The sequence below is a fragment of the Lepisosteus oculatus genome, chromosome 13, assembly GCF_040954835.1.
Source record: "Lepisosteus oculatus isolate fLepOcu1 chromosome 13, fLepOcu1.hap2, whole genome shotgun sequence".
Taxonomy (NCBI): Eukaryota; Metazoa; Chordata; class Actinopteri; order Semionotiformes; family Lepisosteidae; genus Lepisosteus; species Lepisosteus oculatus.
In genome coordinates, this window is record NC_090708.1 from 21,572,342 (window position 1) to 21,590,460 (window position 18,119).

Here is an 18,119-nt window from a genome sequence, read left to right on the forward strand (position 1 = left end):
CAAGATACAGCAATGTCCGGATTAGGAAGGAAGAGAAAATATAAGGATTAAGATACTGTAACATTAATGATAACATTGTTTTTGCTGGATAAGAAATGGGAGAGGGAGAGTATGTGGTAGAATCTGACACTGGTCCAGGCTAGTGAGCTGATAGAGATAACCTCAGCATAGCTCCTACTGCTGAATATTAGTATATTTAGGAGTGTTAACAAAAATCCAAAAATCCAACAAGCATTTCCATTTCAACCTTCTGTTCAGGTCACATCCTTTGAAATGCAAAATGCATCACAGGGAACTCCAGTCAAATAAATTTAATGTATTTATTTGACCTGTGTAGCAGCAGCACTAAATAAGCAGCCACAGAATCAAGTGTTGCTTCAGATTCCTCTTTGAGGCCCCTCTCTGTGGTCCCTTGAAAATGGCCTTTACTGTCTGTACTTACAAAGTTATTACAAAATGTTTAAGGGAACATCATTCCAGTTGGAAAATTGCCTCTGGAGGCTTATGACACAAGGGAGTACTAAAAGGGCTCACTCAGATTGAGTTTTTAGAGGGACTATTACCATAACCATAGTGTGAGGTATGGGTGTTAGTCATGACCCGGGTCATCTGTATCTATTACTGAGGACCTAGGTTTGTTTTCTCTTACAGTATGTGTTACTATTCAGTGATTGTGGTTGTGTAGGAATCAGATATTTTGTTAGCTCTGTTCTGAATCCATTTTTTAAAAATGTGATCTTTGGATCTATAGCTCCGGAGTGTGGAAAACATTAGTATGTATTACACCTGAGATGTTAGGGCATTTACACTTCTTACTTTGTTTTTTAGGGGGAAAAAACTTTATTCAGGAGAATTAATACTGTTTAGACTAGAGTGTCTCCCCCTGCCAGGAAATCGCTCAAGGGTGTGCCAAGAAAGGCTTCTGACCATATGTCTTTGTCAAAATGTAAGCTTTATGATTTATTTACTTCTTGTTTACTGAAAAGGGTTTAATCATTTATACTTAAGTATGTGCATACAAACAAATACATCTATTTTTATATATTTACATTTTTATTGTATTTTCCAGAAAATCATTAACACTACAAATGTACAGGTATTTCTTTTTTTTCCCTTTCCTGGCCAATATGTTCTCCCTGAGAAGAATGCAAATATTTTATACTATACTGTATGTCAATATACAGAGTAGAGTACTGTATATTGACAGGACATCTTAATCAGGTATTTTCAAAACATTTTTCTCGTAAAAACATGTTTAAAGAGTAAGATCTCAGTCAATTTACATTTTTATTTTTGTAGCAATTGTCTTTAAATATTTTAACACTCATGTGGTCTTGAGTCTCTCACAGACACTGTATCCTAAAACACACCTTACCTTTTACAAGGTGTGGTCAAGACTTCACTGTACACCCCAGATCACGCCATAAATTAAAATTGTTGATGTCTGTAATCTCCACAGCAGACAGGGGGCAGCAGCACAAGGTCTTTACAACGATCACGAGTCCTGAAGACTGGATAGACCTTCTCCCCCTGATTAAAGTCCATATCATTGAAAGTGTAGATATGAGCTCTGGACTCTACGGTGTAAAAGGAGACCTGCCTTTCTTCTATATCCACACACACTCCCACCTTCCTGTGTAGGCCACTTCGTTGCAGGCGCGTTACAGGGTCCGTGAGAGCACAGAAACCAGAATAGCCAGAGCACAGACCCCAGTAGCCCCCCCGGGGAGTGAAGTTGATCCCCCCTTTCCTCGTGGCAGACTCTCTGGTCACCCCTATTATCCAGTCATCATTCACTTCCACCTCCCAGTAGTGCCTTCCTAAGGTGAAGCCCTCCCTGCTTAGGACACAGGACCAGTAATCAAATCGCTGTGGATTGCCGGGGAGATCCTGTTTTTCTCCCTTTCTCAGTCTCTTCCTATCTGCAGACAGGATGAGTGCAGGATTTGCTGTGTCAGGGTCCAGAATCACATCAGCTGTTCAAAAACAAAGTACACATTTTGTGGAAGTTTTATTTTACAAGGTGAGTTAACACTCTTCTCTGTGAGTACCTGGATATACTGAAATAGAAAAAAATGCATACATTTCATACTATATATGCACCATAATGTATACAGAGTAACATGGGATGTGCTATGTGGTATGTAATGTTTATAGTACGAATTAAAGTCCCTATTTGTATGATAACTAATTATAAAAGTTTTTAGAAGCAAACCAGTGTTCATCATTTAGTAATTATCAATAATGTATACTCCAATTTTATGATAAAATGTGTTTTTGATATGTTCTATGCTCAATGAAAATTAGACTCAAAATAAAAAAATAACAAAGTCAAGGCGCTTTGTATATTATTTATTTCCTCTCTGTATAACAGTGTGCCTTTCATTGTCTTATTCAATGGGAGACAATTCCTTAAGCCTTCAATGATCTTTAAGGACTTCCATGTGGATTCCATAAGGAATTTTCCATACACATGGAACTGTAGTACAGTTACTACTGTTTATAGACCACTAATGATGATCTTTGATTTCAGTCACAGACTAATTAGGGACATTCTGCTACTGTCTCCAATAACCTCAGATACTGTACCAGGTATCTGAAACAGATCCACTTTGTTCCACCCACTACCATTCTGGATAACAATATTTCAGACACGGCCAACACTGTTTCAGATGTGCTTTAAATACAGAGTGCCCTTACCTTGATTAGGAATGGGCCGCCCTACTCCTGTAAGGTGGAGAAAACAAAAGAATTGTTACTGAAGGTGTGGTGAAAGGTAATTGATGTAGAGTGGGACTTCTTCATGTTGTGAGCTCTACTTCTCATGAGGCTTGTCTGAATAACTAGACACCCTGAGGCAATGACTGAATGCTCTTTCATCTTCCTGAAGAGAATGGGTTTATAGTGCAGAGGCACAGTTAATACTCTTCGTGTGAGGTCTATTTCCTCTGCCTGAGAGGGACAGTCAGATTCCAGCCTCTTTAGAAATCAGAGGACATACATCAGAGGCATCAGAGGCCAGGAGGCATGGAGCGGTGCCTCTGTCGCTTACTGTAACTGGAAGGTTGCCAGTTCTAATCCTGTGGCTGGCAGAGGAATTGTACACCATTGGGCCCCTGGGCAAGGCCCTTAACCCCAGCTGCTCCAGGGGTGCTGTATAAATGGCTGACCCTGCACTCTGACCCCAAGCATCTCTCTCCCTGCCTGTGTGTCTCATGGAGAGCAAGCTGGGATATGCAAAAATCCCAGCTAATGCAAGAAATTGTATATGGCTAGTAAAGTAATCTTATCTTATACTGAACTTACAAAAGGAAAGCAACAGAGCAGTAAAATTGTGGTGATACATTTAAGTTTCAAAAACCTTGTGTTTATTATTTCTGACCTATATATAATGGCCCTCTTCACTTTCTTTATAAATGCACACCTTTCTCAAATGTACACTTACAGTTTGTAGTGTTATATTTGTAGATGAGTCCTGTCTGTTTCCATTAGTATCCATCAATACTAATCTTTCACTTGTGAATAAATAGTGCCGTAGTTTATAAAACTGAAATTGGTACAAAGTTCTGTTATAATGACAGAATCACAGTTTTAATTCACACGATAAGTAAAGAATAATTTGTTGTTTGGTAATATCGTCAAACTCTTGTCTCAGACATTATAAAATAATGAATATTTTACAAGTAAACAAAAACCAGTGACTGATGAGTGTAAAAGTGTAGTTCAACTCAATACTAGATAGTGAAGCATAGTAAACTACTGGACAGAAAAGTAAAGCAAACTACAGTATGATACATGAGAGTAGAACTCAAGGAAAACTCAGTAGTGTACAGTAAACTAAAAACAGTTCAGTACATGAAACTACAGCATGGTTCACTACAAGGAACAACAGAAAAATATGATTGATTAAATTCCAATTCATTACAAGCTGCAGTTACTGTAAACAACTTACCTAGTTCTTTAAGAAGTACTAATGTATCTCCTGCAAATAAAGAAAGATGTACAGTAAATGTAAAGTCTATGCCATCACAAAGATATTAATAATCATACAGTACATAATTTCTCAAGTACCACTAGATTTAGTACTGATGTACAACCCTATTTACAGCAGTTTAATGCTGTATGTAATGTTACAGCAGAGCAGCTAGAAAGAATATTTCCAAGTGTTGTTCACTTACGTTTGGATTCCCAGAGCATCTGTTCCCCTGTAAGAAAGAAACAGTGGAGTCAATAATACCGATATAGACTCCTGCACCCATGCTGGCTTTTAAAGTTCCTCATCCCATGGCTACCATAGAGATATTTACTTTTGCTAACATTGGTTGTTGAATACTCTATTCTCTCCTTAGTTAACTATGGAAATTTCTAAAACACATACACACTTACACCACTCCACTGTGCAAAACCTGTAGAGACCTATTAAAACAGCAGGGTGTTATGGGCCCTTGAATTCTTATGCAAGCACAAAACTTTACTTTTCAGCAGGTTATACTGACATCCAACCTCTTTTACTGTACATACAGTATACTTGCTTGGTTTCATCATTACAGTATTGAATACAAAAAAGTTCATTTTAAAAGTTCTTATGTGAACTAATAATAACAACAACAGCAACAATAATAATGTTAATGTTGTTATTATTGTATAATATAATCTTATTGTTTTATGTGATATTACATAATAATATAATATTCATATTATTATTGTTATATAATTCTTTACGCTTATATAGTGCTTTTCTGGACACTCCACTCAAAGTGCTTTGCAGGAAATGCAAAGAGTTACCATTACCACCCACGTTCTGCACCTAGACAATACAACAGCAGCCATAGTGCACCAGTATGCTCATGACACATCAGCAATCAGTGGGGAGGAGAACAGAATGATTAAACCAATTCATAGATGGAGATTATTAGGAGGCCAGGATTGGTAAAGGCATATGGGAAATTTGGCCAGGACACCGGCATAACACCCCTACTCTTTTCGAGTAACGCTGGATTTTTAATGACCACAGAGAGTCAGACCTTGGTTTTATGTCTCATCTGAAGGACAGCACCTTTTTACAGTATAGTGTCCCCGTCACTATACTGGGGCATTAACACCCACACTGACTGGAGGGTGAGCGTCCCCTACCACCCCCTCTAATCCCTCTTCTAGTAGCAACCTCAGTTTTTCCCAGGAGGTCTCCCATCCAGGTACTGACCAGGTTCACACCTGCTGAGATTCAGTGGGCTGCCAGGTGTGAATTGCAGGGTGATATGGCTGCTTATAGTTCTGTACCTAATTTGCCAGAGGATCAAAACTGTGGACTCTTGAATGAAATGGCTTAATTAAATTTGATTAATTCAAATGCTAAGCAATCAAATGCTAAGCTAGTGAAAAAGGTTTAAGCTAAATTAATTGCTCTCATTTTCAACCTTTATGTTCAGAAGCATATGTTTTGTTAATAGAAAATACTCCTGAACATTAAACAGTGTTTTAATGTCTACATACTTTCCATTCTTCTCCACTGGATCACCAGAAATGCTGATGCTGCTACAGTAACAGCTATTGTTAAGAAAAGAGTCACCATCCATCCAGAGGGTCCATGGAAAATGTCTCCTGGAAACAGCACAGAAATATTAACCCAAACAGACAGCTCACCTAGTTACCTGGATTCCACAGAATAAATTCAGGGAGAAAACTACAGAAAAGCAGACATCCCAAAACCTTCCATTAAAGTATGGGATAGTGGTGCTTCTTTTATTCTAAAACATACTGTAACACAACTGGAGGGAATGGTCGCAGAGTTTATTCTATAGTACATTACTTGCAGAAATTACAATATCTTATCTCAGTAGATTTATTCATGTTTTGGTTTCAATTTATGCAGAAACGGGAAGCAGATTTAAAATTAAATAATCTTGAGCTTTCAGTGTTTATAGCTTATTACCTGTTTGTCAAAAACACTCTTATGGAAGATTTCTTAATAAGAGCAATTTGAAAGAATGTAACAAACATGGCCACTTCCTGTGAAGAATGCAGTAGACATAATCACAATAGTCACAATATGAGATATAAGGAACAGCATAGCAATTGCATTCTGATCACAATTTATTCATTTGGATTGTGTTCAAGTGTACATTATATAGTGAGCATAAATTAATTAATTACCTTACAGTTAAGGTCTACTGTTCTTGTTTAGTACTTACCAGATATGTGGAGCTGTGATCCACAGTCGGGTTCAGGTAGAACACTTCTAATCAGACAGGAGAAAATGTTGGATTCCTGTGTGACAGGAATGTAGCTCCTGACATTAAGTAGCCCCAGACTGTCCTTTTCCACTGTGGTGTTGGACAGTGATGTCACATCGTTTCCATCCCTGTCTGTCCAGATCACTGCAGGTTCAGGGAACCACCCCTCTGATCTACATAGCAGCTGGTCCTCAGCTCCTCCAGAGGAGTGGAGAGACACTGAGGGCTGGGAGCCCAGAGCTGTGGATTCATCATAAAAATGTTTTTAAAAAACTGAGTTAGATGTTCTGTGATTAATTTAATTTGAATGCTAAAATAAGTTTAAGATATTAAAATAAGAAAAAAGGCATACATCTATTTAAGTGCTGTATATACAGAGATGTGAAAAAGTAAGTACACCCCATGAAAAGGTTTGTCTTTTTTTACATTTTTGTAAGGACAAAAGGTTATTTTTTTACATGCAGACTCTTAGACAACACCATAAATTGTATATAATGTGGCACCAACATTATTACTCCCAGGTGCAGGCATCCAAATACAGTACATGTACATATATATACAGTATATACTGTACATTATATACAAATCAACATCCTCTTTGCAAAATCTTTCTCTTTCATTTTCTTTGGTGATCCTCTGCACAGTTGCTCTTTTGTAGTTTTCTGTGGAGAGTTGCCATGTTCACTGTATCCCATCTATCAAATATGACAGATATCGATCACATTAAGTGTAGATTATTAAGATGAAATTCCAAATAATTATGCTGCACATACAGTAAATATAATGAATTCCAAAGATGTGTAACAATCCTTAAAAGTTTGATTAATTTTGGGGGCAGAGCGGTGGCTCTGTGGCTAATGATCTGCACCTCTGGCTAGAAGGTTGCTGGTTCAAATCCTGCAGCTGTCACGGACGTCCAAAGGGACTAACTGTGGGGAGCAGGAGAGCGGAAAAAGACCCATATGCGTAGCGGCGAGACGGGAAAAAGTCCCGGGCTCATTAGTGCAAAGAGTTCAGGAATGCCATATAGAAACCTATGCCCTCAGGGAGCGGACGTGGGGTGCCCTGGTGCTAGGCAGGTCTCAGGACATCCGAACGTCAATGCTGAGCAAGGATGGAGTGCAAGACCCAGAAATATATAGCCCAAGGGAAAGAGAGGGACAGGAAGGACAGCAGAGCGGAAACTAGGAACAGGACAGAGAAGGAGCGCCCTCTGGCTGCAGAGGGCGTGACAGCAGCCAGCAGAGGAATCCTACTTTGTTGGGCTCCTGGGCAAGGTCCTTAACCCCAACTGCTCCAGGGGCACCATACAATGTCTGTGTGTCTCACGGAGAACAAGCTGGGGTATGTGAAAAGAGAATTCCTAATGCAAGAAATTGTAAAGGGTAATTAAAGTGATCTTATTATTATTATAATCACTCACCTCTAATGGACAGATCAATAAGAGCATCTTCATAATGTTCTGCAGACTCCACCACACATTTATACTTTCCATGGTCAGAGCGCCTCACATCCTTCAGTTTTAGAGACATGTTTCCTCTGGGGAGCTCCTCTGGGAAAAGCTCAGCTCTTCCGCTGTAAGAAGGGTTCTGTTTTTCAAAGTTATAGCTCCCATATTGGTATAAACACACAGCTGTTCTGTAATCTTCTCGAAACCACTTGATCTCTAGGTCCCCAGTGCTGATGTCTGGTGAGAGGTAACAGGGCAGGACAGCATCTTCACCAGGGAAAACAACAACAGGATCAGCTGGGCCAAGAACCTGAAACATTTCTGGAAGAGAAATAACATGCCTCCACCTTGTATACAAACTCACTGAAACAGGCTGCAGACACTCAATAGTCATGTTTTCTGTGTTAATAATGAATTATTTTTCTGTTTGCAACGTAAAATCCTCACTGATCAAAAGGACCTGCAAAGTCAGGAGAACTAAATGTCATAGGTCTGACAGCCGATTGGAGTAGCAGAATCCTGTCATCAGACATGCTCCAGGGTATTATTCAAAGCCTGTGAAGGTCTCACTAAAGCTAGTCAGTCAATAGCTTCACTCAGTCTGATTTCATTAACATTGTTCATTGACTGCAGATTTCTGTTACATCATTTTCCTCTTTCCCATTCCCATTCATGAAAACAAAGCAAGGGTGTAATAAAGAAAGGATGGGCATAGAGGGTGTGTGGACAGTTGCCCCAAAGGCATGGCTGTGCTAGAGATTCACCCAATACAGTTGTTGGGTAAATACAGTAAGTCTTTCTCCATGGTACCTGATCTTGAGACAAACATCTGGTGGAGGAGCTGGAGGACTGCAAAGAAACACTCCCACTGGTCATACTTCATTTCTGAAAGGAAATTCAGATTGATCAGTATCCTTTTACAAAATAAGCACTGAAATCACTGACATAATGATTCACTATGGCAAGCTGACATTCAGCCTTCAACAATGAAATATACACACAATCAGTAGAAACAGCCCATGTGTCTCACCACAAACAACAAAGACATTTACAGTATGCATACAGCACAGAGAGGAGGAAGACGGCTATTGAAATGGAGTAAATTAGAAAACGCCTCAGTGTCTTTGCAGATCATGGTGCTAATAATCAATAATAAGTATTAAACCTTCACCTCTCTTGTGATGGAAGACTAAAACATTTTTTAAAATATTCATGTGGATTTGTATTCTAAGGCTCAGCCTGAGATTACATAATCTCACTGATTCTGATCTCCATTTGACTAAGAAGACCTGATATTATCCCTGGTAATTGAAAATGTACATACTTTAAACCTTCATTTTAGAATACCATAATATTTTATGATTGTATATGACATGGCCATCTCCAATACTAAGCTCATTTATGATTTATAGGAATCTGCAGCAAAAATATTAAGTGATTAGTTATTATACATTGATCTGAATCCAAGCAACAGTGTTAAAAACAGTGTTTACGAGTTTCAGAATTACACTACATAATAAGACATTTCCATGAATATACCTTTTCCGTCCTAACCACCTTCAGATTGTAATCATTGTTCAGACTGCAGAAAGATTTCTTTCCGATGTTCAGAGACAACGTTTTCCCAAACAGAACTGAAGATCAGAAAGAGAGATTACTGTAGTTTACAGGAAACACAGACAGGAAGTAACCCCTTAAGGAGGAGCTGTGATATTTGTTTTTTTTTTTGCTTACTGGATATAGAGATAATAAGGTAAGATAGTATTAAATAGCTGTGGACATAATAATATTATTTATTACTGTGTTAAATAGATGTGGATGTTGACTTTGCTTTTTAGACTAATGTTATGTGAATATTTTTGGTCTGACTCCATCAGGACAACGCTTAAACCTGCAGGATGTGCTGTTAACTGCTCTTAAAATTAAGAGGATGCTTTACAGTATGTAACGCAGGATGCAGGAAGAGATTTAATGGGAGATCAGTAATGGCAGGATGTGATCTTGTGATTGTGTGATCCAACATCAGCTTTCGAACAGAAAATGCTCTAAGACAGTTTGTGTGCGAAAACTGGGAAGACTATAACCACAATATTACGGTCTTAAAAACACTTCCTCATAGAGTTTCTCACTGGGTCTATTCATCTTGTTTGCTCAGCAAAGCACCCCTTGTCGCTCTCTCTGTCCTTCAAATTACTGATACTGTCCATAACACCCGCACTGGGCTGTGTTAACAAGTAGGAGTTATCTCTTATAACAGTGAACATGAACATTCTTTCCATCATAATAATCTCAGTTATTAAGAGTATAACACTCCCCTGTGGGACTGTCCTTATTCTCTGACCTGGAGTCCTTCTTATGTCTATCAGTTCTTCACATTTTTTTCCTCAGGATCAGGCCCCTTCAGAATCTTTTCTGTATTTCCTTCACAGCCCATCCTGATCCAAACCCTGGGCAACACCTGTCTCAATTTGATTTAAGACACAGACGTGCAAAAGTTAAAGAACGCTATTCCCCTCCACTCAAATGTTGCTCTATTTTTTGATCTTTGGTTATTTGATCTATGGCGATTACAATTGTGATTCTACTGTTTATTGCCAAATATTGCAAGTCATACTGTACATGTGTTGTACGAATGATGTGGTTGGTTGTACAGTATTACTAAACAGATTAATTCTTAGCATTTTCACAATGAAAAATATGTGCATCTACTCTGTTGAGATAAGTTGTGTTTCAACACCTTTGTTTCCATGCAAACCCATGAAGAAAAATATGTATTTGTGTAAAATAAATACAAATATATTTAATATTATTTAATCAGATAAATAATATATATTTATTTAAGATTTATTTAGCCTGAAAGATCTTGATTCCCCAATATTTCTAAAGACATAAGACATGATGATAATGACATCTCTTGCAGCATTTTGAGTGGCGCTCATAATAATTTCAGGGACAAAAGGCTTCTGGAATATCTGCTTGAGATTTATTTTGGCAAGATCTGTATTTTGATTCATATTTTAAACTTTTCACATCATATGTTTTAGAATGGCACAGTGGCTGTGTTTCTTCCAGGGGTTCTGGTTTCCTGTAGTCCAAAGACAAATTGGAAGGTTAATTGGCATTTGTGAAAATGGACTCAAGTATGAGTGTGTGTGTTTGTCTCCATGTGTCCTGCAATGGACTGGTGTTCTATTCACAGAATACTACTGTATATCCTGCCTTGAGTTTGTCACTTCCCAGGTTGCCAGCTTGCCAAAATTGGAGCCAGCTGTTCCACAACCCTGTATTGGATAAAGTGGGTCAGGAATGGATGGATAAACAGATGTTTGGTTTAAGATTCATATCTGTGCTAAAAAATATGAAAGTTTTATTTCTTTTATTTCTGATGTCAAAATTCCTGTGGAGGCCTTTAGAGAACGTTATGGTGGATTTCTCCACATTGATTTTCCACATTTGGTCTGGGTTTCTTTCAGGTGCTCTGATTTCCAAAAACATATTGGAAAGTTAATTGGCATTTGTGAAAATTGACCCAGGTATGAGTATGTGTGTTTATGTCTCTGTGTGTCCTGCAATGGACTGGCATTCCATCCATAGAACGGTATATCTTGCCTTGAGACTTGAGTTGCCAGCTTGCACAGTGGCTGGCTTTCCTCCTCCACCACTCTCCACCACTTATCTTCGCTAATCCAATCTCGTAGCAGCTCTCTGGTTTACTTACCTTCTCCCTCTTTCTAAGTTCCTCTCTTTCACTTGTCATGGAACTTACTGCCTCCACCCTCCCACTTCTATCCATTCTGCTGACGAAGCCTTCCATTCTCACTCCTTCCTCCTCTTTTTCAACTTTTACAGTACTTTCTCTTTGTGACTCACTTTGCCTGTTCCCTGTTGTTCTGATGAAGAAATACTATTTGAACAACATATATGTTATATAAGGAACAAGTAATAGGTTTATTCCATGCTGAAAAGAGAAGAGAGAAAACACAATGTTTCGGCTGTGAAGCCTTCCATTTTGTTTTAAATCAATGACTTCACCAATGACACTCTGCCAGTTTGTTAGAGTAATGGGCTACGCGGTACGGTAATCTACCCACAAGCCACCGCGGGGCACCGTAGGGCACCGCGGTAAGTGATTGGCTGGCCAAAATGACCGACAGGGGCACTCGTGGTGCATTGGTTGGTAGTGAAAAGATTTAATTATTTAATGTCTTTACTGTGCACATTTTAATCCGCTTAGTTTTGAATATTTATATGCAATTTTACCACTAAAGGGAAATTTTAGTAGCTGAGCATAAAACGAAGAGGGGCATAACGCATCTGAAGGTCATAAACTATATTAATTTAGGAACAAAAACATTACTGTATGTTCGTAAACTGTACTGTGTATGGCTGGTCTTGGTAGTTTAAAGAAAAAATACACACCAGTCTTCCATTTCTCCCTAAACATTTTAAGCATGAAAGTTTTATGAAACGGTACCCAAATATGCAATTGCTGTATAGAATGAATTTTAATTTTAAAAACTTATTTAACACGAAAATTAAGCTGTTTACATCTTCCGCCTGAGAACAGTGACCCGTTGCTACCCAACGCAGAAACACAGCCACTAACAAGCAAAGAGATGACATTAGCTAGCCAATATGATAAAGAAATAAATGATTATTTTGTTTGTTTCTTTTGCACATTTATTTGAACATTTCCATCGATTGTACAAGCACTTGGAAACTGTCCAATCCCTAGTTCATCAGGCATTTTCTTTTACGCTGCGGGCATTCTCCTGGTCTGGCGCCGGTCTGTGTCTTCTAGGATATAATGCCAGCTAACTCTTGTTTTTATGTCCACTATAACAGACAATCTCCTTTGCTTTTAACCGAGCATCTAACCCCTCTGATTGGAGAAAAAAGACGTGCTGGTTTGCTATACATACTGTACCAGGAAGATGATTTCTTTCTATTCAAAACGTGTATTTTAAAAGTTTAAGAAATAAAAACCTTACAGCGTACACAGATTTCTAAACTGATCAGGAGCGTTATCTTTGTCTTATCCATAATAATGTTAACCGCTCTGTCCAGCAAATTAATAATAAACTTTATTTTATATAGCGTTTTAAACAAATAAGTAATTAGATTGCTCATAAACCTAATCACTTTTTCTACATAAACACAGCGTGATTGCTCTCTGAAAATGCTTTTTCTTTTTATTTAGGCTCAGATTTCAACTGTAGATCGTATTATTATAAACTTTCTTGGAAAAATGTATTTTATGTAAACCATGTCTGCTATTCATTCATTTAGGGCTAGAATATGTTCATTGTCTTCCAATCGAGTTGAGTTGACATTAGAAGCTTGCCACGCCCGGACTGTTACACCAACACATTAGCATGTTAATGCGATTTCATTGAGGAGCCTAGCTTTCTTAACTAGTAAGTACTGTACGTCCTTGGTTTTGGAGGGGGGAGATGTCTTTCCCTGGAAATCTCGCCCCCTTCTACTTTGAAAATACCTGTGAAACCGGTTTAATTCGTCACAGCCAGCACTCCCGCGGAGAGGGGGGTTGTACTCGTTAATGTCTTAGCCGGAACACATCATTATATCTCATTTTGTATTTCTATAAAAAATCATTTGCCCAGCTTAACACTATTGTTGTTATTGTTTTTATCCTGTAAAGAGCTTTGAGGAGCACAGCTTTCTCACCACTAAGATTACTTTTTGATACCACCCTTACACAAAGCAGAAACTTCTTGTATTTTCCGATGACATACAAGTGGAAAGATTACAGATTTTAATCGTCTTTTTTCTCTATAACAATAATAAAAAACTTTATTTTACATATCACCTTTAAAGGTGTCATCTCAAAGCAATACAGTAGATGTAAACCACAGATTACAAAGTAAATACCCAGACAAACGCAAACGCGTTTTTAATAAAATGCTTTTATTCATTCAGCAGAGAGAGTGTAAAACCTGGCCGTAACAGCTGTTCCTTTTTCTGATCACTCGCTCTCTGGATAAACGTCTCGCCTGTCCTGTTCTTTGTTTTCCTAATTTGCTGATTATGCCTTCTGTGATCCACTCCTGCCCTCACACCTAAAGAAGACTATTTTAAATTTCTTTGCGCGGTCCATTGTGCAATTAACCCTTGTATGTGCTGTCCTTAAGGTGATATCACATAAAGGTGATATGTAAAATAATGTTTTTTATTATTGTTATAGAGAAACATGATCAGATTTTCCCCGGTTCAGAAAAAAATATCTAAAGTATACTAGTTTGTCACTAGTATACTTTGAATACAGTCTTTGCTGTGCTCTAGAGGATCCTTGTGATATTTCGAGCTCTGGTTGAATGATAAGTGTCGCAGTTTAAATAAATTTAGTAGTTGGAAATTATGAAACGCTCTGTTAAAAGCAAGGGAGTTTTTATGTCCGTTGCAGTTTTTTTGAATCCCAGGCGGAACACATTCCATAAGAATCAGCGCTTTTATATATCGCCTTTAAAGGTGGCTTCTCAAAACGCTTTACAGGATAAAAACAACAATAACAGCAACAACAATATTGTATTTCATTGCACTTTGACAGATCGTCCTTAAATCAATTGTTGACTTTTCTCTCTTTACTACTGAACTTGTTTGGATTGACTGAGCTCCGTTCTGTACCACACAATGATCCCCCCAGAGTCTCTGCCCCGGGTGATTTGTTTTTTTTTGACAGAGGGTAAAAAACTCTCTCTCTCGCTTAACTTCCCCCCCCCCCCCGTGTATTGCTTGTTTTTTTTGTGCTGTCCTTTGACAAAACAAGGCTTGCCAGATAATGTGAATCGAAACCTGTTTTTCTAGCTTTTAAAGTCGTGCGATGTGTAAGCGGGAACACATCATTATATCTTAGAGATGAAAAATACATAATATGGCTCCCAAACAAACGCAAATGTGTTTTTAATAAGATGCTTTTATTCACTTATAATCTGACAATTTCAGGAAGACTAAGGGAGGACTAAGGGAATTGTCATCTGTTGTTGAAGCTCTGTGAGCTCAATTACTTACTGAGACCACTTGTTATCCCAGGTTGTTTGAATCGCCACAATTCAAATAGAGAAAAAAGAGCTGACTGACAAGATTTAAGATGTGGCTGTCAATGTTGGATTAAAAAAAAACACTTTGCCCGACATTTGTTGCATTGCTTGAAAAATAACTTTATTTCGAGAGACTGGATAAGTAATTCAAGTGTTTTTTTTTAACTTCCTGAGAAACAACTAATAATTAAACTATATGTGCAAACGTTTTATGATATGTCGCTGTTGTGAATGTCTGTGCTGGCTGGACAGGAGGCTCTACTGTACACAGAGAGGGGCGGGAGGGGGGGACAAGACGATACATACTCTTAGAGTTTGATTAATAGGGAATATAATATAAAAATATAGTACTAAAAATAAGATACACTCTATAGACATTCACAACAGCGACTGTCAGAAGATAGGACACAGCGGCTCAGACACCCGCTGAATGGAAAGGGGCACTTTAATGTTCTGTATGGCTAATACTAAAGCCAATGCTTTAATATACTTTTCTGTATGTTTAACAATAGTGGGTACTGGCCTAATTCGGCCCTGCTCCCGTTGTTAGGTGTTAATGTGTTGTTGTTAAGTGTGAATTTGTACCTGTTTCCCTGAGGTCTGGCTTTTTTTCTGGAAAACCATAACTCTGGTCTTGTCCAGATTGACTGTCAGCACCCAGGTCTGACAGTGCTGCTCCAGCAGTGCCAGGTTCTGCCGCAGCCTCTGTTCTGTGGGCGACAGCAGGACCAGGTCGTCTGCAAAGAGCAGAAACTCGATTTCTGTAATTAATGCAGATCAGTAAATCAAGGGACAAAACAATTATTGCGCCCGGCTCCTCAATGGGCTTTGACGTGCTAATGTGTTGGTTTAACAGTCCGGGTGTGGCAATGTTTTTTATTATTGTTATAGAGAAACATGATCAGATTTTCCCCGGTTCAGAAAAAAAGATCTGAAGTACTGTACCGTATACTAGTTTGTCACTCTTCTCATCCCCTCTTTGCTAAATGGCTTTTGAATAGAGTCACATGAAGAGAGAGGTGAAACAGCCCTACACAGCCCTGTCGCAGTACACAAATATAATTATATCTATTAATTTCTTTAGATACACGATTCTTTTAATACAGTCTTTGCTGTGCTCTTGGGGATCTTTGTGATATTTCGAGCTCTGGTGAATGATAAGTGTTGCAGTTTAAATAATTTTTGTAGTTAGAAATTATGAAACGCTCTGTTAAAAGCAAGGGAGTTTTTATGTCCGTTGCAGTAAAAGAAAATGCCTGACAAAGTAGGGCTTGGACAGATTCCAAGTGCATTTTTGCAATTTACGTTGCATTGTCCATTGTGCTGCTGTAATACAGTTTAAAATAATTCAAAGTCTAAACAGTATCAGCTTTATTTATGGGTTGCAATTTTAAAAAAGCCAAAAACCGCATTCAAAATGCAATTTAGAGCTTTCTGACAAGAGGAGACACCCAAATTAATAATGTTACATGCCACTGTTTGTGCATGAACAAGGTTATACTGCTATTTCCTTAGTTACGCGATTAAAAAAAAATAAAAAAAATGTTTGAATCCCCGGTGGAACACATTCCATAAGAATCAGCGCTTTTATATATCGCCTTTAAAGGTGGCTTCTCAAAACGCTGTACAGGATAAAAACAGCAATAACAGCAACAACAACAATATTGTATTTCATTGCACTTTGAAAACCAAGTAATAACTATATGTGCAAACGTTTTATGATATGTCGCTGTTGTGAATGTCTGTGGAGTGTATCTCATTTGCCTGTCTGTCCTGGCTCTCTCGCTCACCCTCCCCCCCTCTCTCCCTCGGTTCAATTCAATTCAAGGTGCTTTATTAGCATGACAGATGGGTACAATCAGTGTTGGGTATTTACTTTGCTTTGAGATGCCACTTTTAAAGGTGATATATAAAATCAAGGCTTTAACTTGCTTTAACTCCGCAAGTCTGAGTTCTCGTGTCTGTCCTATCCGAACTCGAAAGTATTACAATATGTATCTTTATAGCAGGTGGTGTACAGCTTTTTAGTATAGATTACACTTTTCTAAAATGTATTTAAAAAATAAAAACAATTACAATCTAATCTTTCCACGTTTGATCCCAAGATCCCAAGAAAAATAAATCTAAACGGGGAGAAAGCTATGCTGTAAGTTTATTAAGATACTTAGAAGACAAAGATACAGTATCAATTTATGTTGCATTTGTCTGATTGTGAATCAAAAAACATATATATTTAAACCCACATTTGCGATTTAAATCAAAATGCGATTTAAATCAATATAAATGTTTATATTGTAACGCCTAGGTGACTATTCATTGTTATCAAAATGACTTAAATTCGATCATGTTGTGATATTTAGAAATATAAATTTGTTTGGTGCGAGTGAGGTTTTATTTAATCTCTGACTCAGGGAAACGTTTCATTTTTTCAAAGAAATGTTTGTTAAAGGAAATTCATGGCTCCAGTGGGATTCGATCACAGACTGTGTGATGTGGGAGTCAGGAACCTAACCCACTGCGCCACCGGCAAGGTCACATAAAGAGTGCTGAAAAAGCACTACAGAAACATTATCAACAGACAATGTACAGCGTGTACTATTCTTGTGTTGCAGTACATGAATATAATTATATCGTTATTAATTTCTTTAGATACAGGATTCCTTATTATATTCCCTTTTAATCAAATTCTAAAAGTATGCTTGCTGACTCCGGTATCACGTTAGTTAAAGACTTCGATGCTTAAAATGTTTAGGGAGAAATGGAATACTGGTGTGTATGTTTTCTTTAAAGTACCGAGACCAGCCATATACTGTATGTTTAAGTTCCAAAATTAATATCGTTTATGGCCTTCACACACGTTACAGTATGCTCCTATTATTTTTATGCTCAGGTACTAAGATTTCCCTTCAGTGGTAAAATTCCATATAAATATTCAATACTTAAACGGGCACAGTTAAGATATTAAATATACATATACATACTGTACACAGTACAGTTTGCATACGGTAATATGTTTATGTTCCTAAATCAATCTCTTTTATGAGCATGTGAAAGGCATGGTGAATCGATTCTCAAAATTTACTGTACTTTGCATGATTGGAAACAAATGCGTGATTGCGAAATGCTGTGGTGTTACTTTTACAAAGACGGTCAATGAAAAAAAGAATGTGGACCAGGGCAATACTTTGAGTTTACAGCTTGTCCAAGGTGATTCATTATTAATACTATTAGTAATATCTTCGTTAAAGACTTTGATGGCGACAGCTCAAACATGAGAGGTTGAGCTTTACTAGCTCCACCTTGCGGAAATTCCGGATACTATTATTTAGCTTGCGGTATTATAGGAGAATTTACGGTAACTCGCGGTATTTACCGGTA

At 37.9% G+C, this 18,119-nt stretch overlaps 1 protein-coding gene across 3 annotated transcripts; it reads right to left on the minus strand.

The window, feature by feature from the left end:
• Positions 1-1,034: 1,034 nt before the first annotated feature.
• LOC102684082 (butyrophilin subfamily 1 member A1-like) lies at positions 1,035-10,417 on the minus strand. Of its 3 annotated transcripts, none has more exons than XM_015361616.2 (10): positions 10,025-10,417; positions 9,223-9,317; positions 8,494-8,568; positions 7,657-7,920; positions 6,192-6,473; positions 5,494-5,601; positions 4,179-4,205; positions 3,953-3,982; positions 2,701-2,727; positions 1,035-1,976 (listed from the first exon to the last, which is right to left on the minus strand). In XM_015361616.2, exons 3-10 carry the CDS (start codon positions 8,564-8,566, stop codon positions 1,429-1,431), a joined length of 1,359 nt encoding a protein of 452 aa, XP_015217102.2. In that variant the 5' UTR covers positions 8,567-8,568; positions 9,223-9,317; positions 10,025-10,417; the 3' UTR covers positions 1,035-1,428. The 3 variants fall into 3 exon arrangements, with proteins under 3 accessions (XP_015217102.2, XP_015217101.2, XP_015217100.2); XM_015361615.2 differs by having other exon boundaries at positions 7,657-7,950; XM_015361614.2 differs by having other exon boundaries at positions 7,657-8,004; positions 10,025-10,405.
• Positions 10,418-18,119: the final 7,702 nt, after the last annotated feature.